General features: G+C 41.4%; 1 protein-coding gene across 1 annotated transcript in view; it reads left to right on the forward strand.

The window, feature by feature from the left end:
• LOC122809021 (zinc finger protein 260-like) overlaps window positions 1-7,251 on the forward strand; it is a 596,918-nt gene extending 589,667 nt beyond the window's left edge. Inside the window, exon 4 of the mRNA XM_044080221.1 lies at window positions 5,232-7,251. Within this exon, the coding sequence (XP_043936156.1) occupies window positions 5,232-7,153 (1,922 nt within the window). The 3' untranslated portion in view covers window positions 7,154-7,251. The remainder of the gene's footprint in view (window positions 1-5,231) is intronic.
• The last annotated feature ends 1,703 nt before the right edge of the window (window positions 7,252-8,954 follow it).

An 8,954-nucleotide genomic window follows, 5' to 3' on the forward strand; every position in this document is an offset into this window, starting at 1 on the left:
GATGGTGTATGTATGTGTGTGTGTAGTAAAACCACGAAATTCAAAACTTCCCGTATTCTAGATTTTGAATTTCGCGGTTTTTAGTTTTTGTTGTTTTGTGGACTCCACTTCTTGGGCTCGAGATACTGAAATTCGAGATTTCAGTATTTCGAACTTCTGAAGGGAATCCATACACTCACACACACACACACACACACACACACACACACACACACACACACACACACACACAGTCACAGAAACCTGGTTCAAAGCTGTGGAGAGCACCCCAGCCATACCAGGTTACTTACCCTGTCACTCATTCAGACCCCAAGCTGTGTGGAGCACTACAAAAGGAGGTGGAGGTGCAGTGTGTGTAAACGACACACAGTATGATACACAGGAAACACTGCAGGTGCAGTTAACAGCTGACAAAACCCCTATTCAAATCATAGCTAGTTACAGGCCTCCAACTCTGACTCGAGATGTCCACTCCACCTATCTGGACCTCTTCAAATATATCAAGATGCAACCCTTTACCCTGATCCTGGGTGACTTTAAATATCCAACCATAGATTGAAATAAATACTCATGACAAAACACAAATGCCCAGGGATTCCTTGATTTCGTCAGTGCAAATGCCTTGGACCAATTGGTTGACACCCCCACAAGAGGTGAAAATATCTTGGACTTGGTATTAACCAAAATGAGTAACCACTGCAGCATCCCCTACAGTGTCATCCTCCCTGGTAAGATCCGACCATAAGCCTGTCACTTTCAAAGTCACCATCTCCACTGACCCCCCCCCCCCCCAGCTAGGGTCAAACAAAAAAAACTTCTCCAAAGCTGGTTACAACCGCCTGAGGGAATGGTATAAATAGCATCACAGCCCCCTCCCCCTCCACAGAAACTGCCACATATGTCCAAACTTAAGCCAAAGTACTACATGAGCATTTATACAGCTGCATGGAATCAGGAATACCAGACAGGATGAAATCATCCTCCTCAAGGAAGAGTAAACCAGTCTGCTGGACATCTGCAATAAATAAACTCTATAATAAAAGTAAAAAATTGCTGTCCAGGACCAAGAAGGAGCAGGTGTCTAATTGAAAGCAATCTCTCCTTAGCCTGTACAGGCAAATAAGAGCACTAGTGAAATCCTCCAAAGCAAACTTCGAGTCCAAACTGGTCACATCAACTAAAGGCAGTCATAAGGCTTTCTTCACATATGTCCATAATCTCAAGCAGAAGCATCTAGATCTGCTCAGAACTGGTGGCCAAGGACACCACATACACAAACCCTGTAGATATAGCCAACCTGCTGGCAGACAGGTTCAGTGAAAACTTCACTCCTCTCCCACCCCATCAGTAAAACAGGACATCCCCAGTACCTGCCCCCCTCCCCTTATGTCTAGGGAGCAAGTCATCACTGCCCTCTCAAAGGCAAAAAAATACAGCTTCCGTGGGACCCGATATCATCCCAGGCTGCATCCTACATGAACTCAGGCAGGAACTTGCAGCACCATTAGGCACCCTATTCAACCAAAGCCTGAGTACCAGCTTTGTCACAGCTGAGTGGAGTACAGCTACTGTCCTCCCTTTGCGCAAAGGTGGAGCATCCACCAATCCAGGAAATTATAGACCCATCAGCCTAACTAGCCTAATCTGCAAGGCCATGGAGATTATTATCATGGATCTCATTAGCAAGGACATTGGCAACCTGCAAACACTTGATCCCACACAGTTTAGTTTTGTCAAGGGGAGGTCATGCCTGTTAAATTTGGTCAACTTCTTTGAGACAGTCAACAAGGCCATAGAGGAGGGGAAGACAGTGCACTCCCCCTACCTTGACCTGGCCAAGGCCTTCGATATTATTCCCCACTCAGGCATAATCGATAAACTCTGTCAATTAGGCATCAATCCATATGTTATCAGATGGGAAGCAAACTGGCTTACTGATAGAACCCACCTAGTCAAAATAGGGGAACCACCTCAAGTAGTAGAAACAAGCAGTGTACCCCAGGGATCAGTGTTGGGGCCTCTGTTGTTTGGGATATAGTTCTCAGAGGTATAGGCCAAATCTAGTGGGCTATGGCTGACCAAGTTTGCAGATGACTGCAAGCTGGATGCTGTCATCAATTCCCCTAGTGATGTGGACATCTTCCAAGAGAATGTCACCCAAACAAATGACTAGTGCCAGAAACATGGCCTCAAACTGAATGCCTAAAAATGCATCATGATCCCTTTTGGGGAGAATGACTTCCCCACAAATTATCACATTGATAATAAGGCACTAAGCACACAATCAGTCGTGAGGAACTTAGGAACCCAGGTTGATAGCAAACTGCCTTTTGACCACCATATTGCCTCCATTGTACAGAAAGCTTTCTACATGGCCCACCTCATTAGTAAGGCTATCTCATCCAGGGACAAGGTGGTCATAACATTCCTGTATTCTTCCCTTATAAGACTGATTATTGAATACAATACCCCTTTCAGCATATACCCCGCAAAGCACATGCAGCAACTGGAGAGACCACAGAAATTTCCTCACCTGGAGAATCCACGGCCTCAAACATCTACCCTACACAGATAGGCTAAAGGCCCTCTCCCTCTACTCAGTCTCCTACAGACTCCTCAGAGTTGACCTCTGTCTGACATACAAAGCAATCTCAGATCCCACCCTTATGGGACTGCTGCATATCTGCAAGTCAAACTCCACTCGAGTAACCCTGGTCTGTGACATCAATAAGACTTGTTGGTGGGACAGATTTGTGTCCCAGAGACTCCCCCTTTTGGGGAATAGACTCCCTCTCCACATCAAGCAGAGTACCTCATTAACCCTTTTTAAGCGCAACCTGGATAACTGGATGGGGAACAGAAAATACACCCCTGGGATTCCACCTGTGTCACTGATGGACAGTGGCATAGGGTGCTGACTTGTTGGAACATGGGCAAAATATCTTGGGTAGACTTTTGTAAGGGCCTCAGGGCCAATAGCCTAGTAACTTCATATGATCCTAGTACATATCTAATAAAATTTGCAGTTTTTGCCAGGCTAGTCTTTTATGAGTTATATTACATGTTCTAATAGAGTTGGTTTGCATTTCTTTTTTACAAAAAGATTTAGCTAATCTTATAAAATCCATGAATAAAATTTCTTGTTTTTTCTTCCAGTTTAGTGTTATTATCTTCCTAGCAATGGTCAGAATTGACCAAAGAAGAGGTATCTGATGTTTAGGAATTGCACTTGGAATAGGCACATTAAATAACAAGGAATCAGTAATTTGACAATTGTCTGACCATAATACCTTTACAAAATGTTTAAAATCATTCCAAAATTGTAAGATAGTTCTACATTTGATGAATATATGAACCCAGTTAGCTTCCAAGGTTTCACCACATTTCCAACATTTCATGAAATAATGGCAACTTTGTGTGGAGTAAAAACATTTCTGTTAAGAAATTTCCAGGTGAACAACTTCTAATATAGAGAAGATGTGATGCTATTTACAGGTTTTAATAACTGTTTCATATTATCAACAGATAAGGGTTCTTTATTAACCTTTAGAATAACTCCAAAAGGTCGAATCAAAGGATAAAAATTCTTCACGTAAGATTTTGCATATAAAGGAAATATGTAATTTTTGTTCAATGTTCATCAAATTACAGCACATAAGGAGTTGCAGCAGTATTAGTATGGAGTCTGTAGCTAACAGCTTATTAGAAGTCTCATTTTACATTTAATAAACTGTAATAAAGATTGCAAGGATAAGATGGTGTGAATGCTGAATCTTACTGCATGTATACTATTGTACTGCCTAATTATTGTATTTTGCTTATATTTCTGTGGAGCTTTTCTCCCCAGGCCACCACTAAAAATGGGCTTCTAGCCCAGTCAGACTTTCCCAGTAAACAAATGTAAATAAATATAAATAAATAAAAATAAAATAAACAAATGTAGACCCGGTATTGTGGGACTTGGCCATTCTCATTGACAGTGACCTAGCTTTTATCCACGGTGTCCAGTCCACTGCTGTGAGAAAGGTCTTCTACAATGTGCAGCTTATAAATAAAAGAATAGCATTTATATCCAGAAGGGTCATTGTCCCACTTTACTCGGCTCTCAGTAGGTCCATGAAAGAGTACAATGCCTTTTTTGGTATGTACCTATTCAGGCACTTCCAACAACTGGAACAGCCACAGATATTCCTTACAAAAAGAATTGTGGGCCAAAGGGACATGATCTGCGATGGACCACCTCAATGCCCTGTCACTTTACTCAGTCTCATACAGCCTACGATGGACCACCTTAATGCCCCATCACTTTACTCAGTCTCATACAGCCTACGATGGACCACCTCAATGCCATGTCACTGTATTCTGTCTCATACAGCCTACAATGGGCCACCTCAATGCCCTGTCACTGTACTCTGTCTTATACAGCCTACGATGGGCCACCTCAGTGCCCTGTCAATGTACTCTGTCTCATACAGCCTACTAACAGGCTACTTGTGTGTGCCTTATAAAGCATCCTGAGACCCAACTCTAATGGACCTAATTCAAGCCGAATGTTTATACAAATATGTGCTCCGGAGACTTCAACCTCTTCTTCAGTATAAACAGATTGGTTTGTAGGGACAGGAACATATCCCAGACGACTCCACTACTATATTATACACACTCCATATACATAAAACAAAGCCTTTCCATGGTCCTTTTTAAGCATAATTTTGACCAGTGAATGGGAAATAAGAAATTTACTCCAGAAATGACACATATCCTCATAATATCAACAGTGCTTGAATACCCTGTCTTAGAGCAGGGACCGTTAATGCACTGAAGGTGCAATCACAATAAAATACTCTATTACAAATTAGAAGTATTTATATATAGCTATGGTAAGGTTAGTTAAGCACCCATGGTATAACACATCTGGATAACAAATGGGAAGCACGGCTGGGCTTAAAATGTCCCACAGGGGACAATAGCCTAGTACTCACCTATGAACTATCAGGACTAAAACCCCACTGCAACACACCCACACATACAAATTAGGTCATGAGAGAGAGAGAAAGAGAGATAGATAGAATGTGTGTGTGTATGTGTGTGTGTGTGTATGTGTGTTTGTTCATAAATCAGTCATTTAAATTCAGTGAAATATTATTATGCCTACTTGTTATCTTTGCTTGTATGTCTGAGAAAAGTGCTGTTGATTTGTGTATGTAGTTAATTAATTGTCTCTCTTAAAGTCAGCAGGTCAGAGGAATGCAAGATTCAGAGTCAGAATTCATCGTTGAAGAATCTCATGACATCCCGCACCAAGCACTATATTGACAACACAGCTGTTACAAGACATGAGGCTGCTCATACAAAAAACCAGCAGCATAAATGTGAGGAGTGCAACTTGGCTCTTAGCCAGAAGCATGAGTTAAAATGTCTACAAAATCATGCTGCAAATAAATTTCATACAAAAGGTAATCGTAAAAAGAGTTTCACTTTTCCATTTACCTTAAAAGCACATCATTGTGCTAAAACCAGTGAGGGAATTAGGAATGGGTCCTACTCCCAGCGTATCCTTACCAGGTCAAGAAGACTTAGAGAGTGGAAGAAATGCAAGGATAATGAGGTTACAACCCAAAAATTCTCCAGTTCAGGGAAACCATGTACATTTGGCACGTGTATCAAGACCTTCACAGAGAAGTATAAATGTATACAAAGCATGTCTGTCAAGAGTCATGAGATGCCATATAAATGTGCCACATGTGACAAATGTTTTCCATGGAGGAGTACGCTCACACGACATGAGAATAGCCACAAAACAGAGAAACAACATAAATGTAACACTTGTGGCAAATGCTTAACAGGAAAGGGCTACCTCACAAACCATGAGAGAAGTCACAGTGGAGAAAAGCCATTTAAATGTGCAACTTGTGGGAACAGTTTTACAATGAAGGGCACCTTAACTGCACATGAAAGAAAACACAGTGGAGAGAAACCATACAGATGTGAAGTTTGTGGCAAGAGTTTTATACAGAAGAGCCGCCTTAGTAGCCATGAGAAGATCCACACTGGAATCAAACCCTTTAAATGTACAATGTGTGACAAACATTTTATAAAGAAAGGCAACCTTACAGCCCATGAGGAGAACTGTAGTGGGGAGAAGCCATATACATCTGCCATTTGTGGCAAAAGATTTAGACAGAAGGGCCATCTTACAGTTCATGAGAATATACACTGTGGACTGAAGCCATATAGATGCACCACATGTGGCAAGAAATTTACACAGAGGGGTCATCTTGCAGTTCATGAGAAAATGCACTCTGGAGTGAAGCCATACAGATGTGCAATTTGTGACAAGAGCTTTACAACAAAGGGCAGCCTTAGAAGCCATGAGCGAATCCACAGTGGTTACAAGCCTTTCAAATGTACATTTTGTGGCAAAGGTTTTATACAAAGGTATTATGTTACAATACATGAAAAAATCCACACTGGGGAGAGATCCTATAAATGTGAAAAATGTGGCCAAAGTTTTGCATACAAGAGCAGCTTAACTGTACATGAAAGAAAACACAGTGGAGAGAAACCGTACACATGTGAAGTTTGTGGCAAGTGTTTTATAAAGAATGGCCACCTCAGAAACCATGAGAAGATCCACACAGGAATCAAATCATTTAAATGTGCAAAGTGCGGCAAGTGTTTTATAAACAAAAGTAACCTTAGAGCTCATGAGATGAACCATAGTGGGGCGAAGCCATATACATGTGCCATATGTGGCAAACGATTTAGACAGAAGGGTCATCTTACAGTTCATGAGAAAATACACTCTGGACTGAAGCCATATAGCTGCACAATTTGTGACAAGAGCTTTGCAAGAAAGGATGGCCTTACTGTCCACAACAGAAGCCACAGTGGACAGAAGCCATACAAATGTGCATTTTGCAGCAAAGGTTTTAGGCAAAAGTATTATGTTTCAGTACATGAAAAAATCCACACTGGGGAGACACCCTTTAAATGTGCAAAATGTGGCCAGGGTTTTACATACAAGAGCACCTTAATTGTCCATGAAAGAAGACACAGTGGAAAGAACCCATACACATGTGCAGTGTGTGGCAAGAGTTTTACACGGAACCACAACCTTCGCATTCATGAGAAAATTCACACAGGAGAATGACTTAAAAAACTGTATAGCTCTTCAGATGAGGAATTGAAAGCACAACTGAAAGTTGTCAAAACTTTTTCAGCTGATACAAGAATGTCATTTGATCTTGATAAATGTGCACAAGCAACCATTAAAGCAGGAAAACATCAGTTTCGGACAATAATGTGATATAAAAGAACTTGAGCAAAAGGAGTGTATAAATATTTCGGAATTGATGAAGGATCACCAATAAAACATGAACATATGCGGGTAAAGCTTAGTAAGGAATACTTCAAAAGACTTAAATTAATCCTGAAAACAACACTGACATCTAGGAATAAAATCCAAGCTATAAACCAATTTCCTCTTCCTGTCCTAACTTACAGTTTTGGAGTGATTGACTGGCCCCAAAACATATTGAGTAGATTAGATAGGAAAAGAAGGATGCATCATGTATCTGAAAAGGGTCTCTCTAAAACAGATACACGGTGCCAAAATCATGGCCCTAAGCTAAATGCCAAAATGTGCATTGTCATCCCCTTCAGGAAAAATCAAGTACCTACGAATTACTGCATAGGTGGCAGCTCACTTAACACAGAGAGTGTGATAAAAGACCTAGGGACCCAGGTGGACAGTAACCTCTCCTTCGATAACCAGATCGCTAAGGTAGTTAGAAAATCCTTCTACATGGCCCATCTTATCACAAAGGGGTTTGCATCTAGAAAAAAGGAAGTTATTGTCCCCCTGTACTCACTCATTAGACCCATTATTAAGTACAATGCCGCATTTGGGATGTACCTTACTAGGCACCTGCAACAACTTGAGAGGCCTCAAATACCTCACCAAGAGTATAACAGGCCTAAAACAGATGCCCTATGCTACCAAGCTAAAAAAACTTCAGCTGTACTCGGTTGCATACCGGCTACTCAGAGGCAATCTCTGCCTGACATACAAGGCTATGTCAAACCCCAAATTGCTGGAAATGCTCCACCTAAGGAAAACCCAATCTACCCGAGCTACACAGTCTAGGGACCTTAACTTGACCACTACAATAAACAGGACTTGTTGGAGGGACAGATTCATCTCCCAGAGACTCCCTCTGGTCTGGAATAAGGTCCCCATATATGTGAGGCAGAGCTCCTCATTAGCGCTCTTCAAGAAGAATCTTGATGAGTGGATGGGGAACAGGAAATTCACCCCGGGGATCACTTCTGTGGCCCTGCTCGACAGAGGCACAGGTAACTAAATCACATGGGAGGCGCAAGCTGAAACATTTTGGCTAGGCTTATTTTTGCCCTAGGGCCAATAGCCTAGTACCTACCTATGAACCCATGCTTCATGCTCACCAAATGATTTATAAAATTCAGTGCATACTAAGATTATGTATTCCCCATTTTGAAGGAGGGATGGGCCTCCTTCAGATTGATTATTTGTATAGATTTGCAATCATGGGACTCCACACATATCTGCTGACCTCACAAGACTGAAACATAGTGAAAGTTTTGAAACATGAGGATTATAAATCTAAGATTACATTTCTGCTTAATCTAGCAGAAGCATGTCGGCGTCAAGGAAAGGAAATCAAACCAGAAGTGGATAAAAATCAGGCAGCAACTGAATGTGCCAAAAACAAAACAAAAGAAAGAATATAAAGGGAAGGACCGGATGAGAAGAGAAGAAATGTGGAAAATGCATAAATATAGTTGCAAGTATAGAGGACTTACGGAAGAACCTCATGTTGATCAGGAACGAATGCAGGAATGGTTGAGGAGCGTTGAATTCAAATCAAGAGATGAAAGGTTAATATTCATGGCACACGTTAGTGGGCTGCATA

Source organism: Protopterus annectens, chromosome 1.part1 (genome assembly GCF_019279795.1).
Source record: "Protopterus annectens isolate FY-2018-M chromosome 1.part1, PAN1.0, whole genome shotgun sequence".
Taxonomy (NCBI): domain Eukaryota; kingdom Metazoa; phylum Chordata; order Ceratodontiformes; family Protopteridae; genus Protopterus; species Protopterus annectens.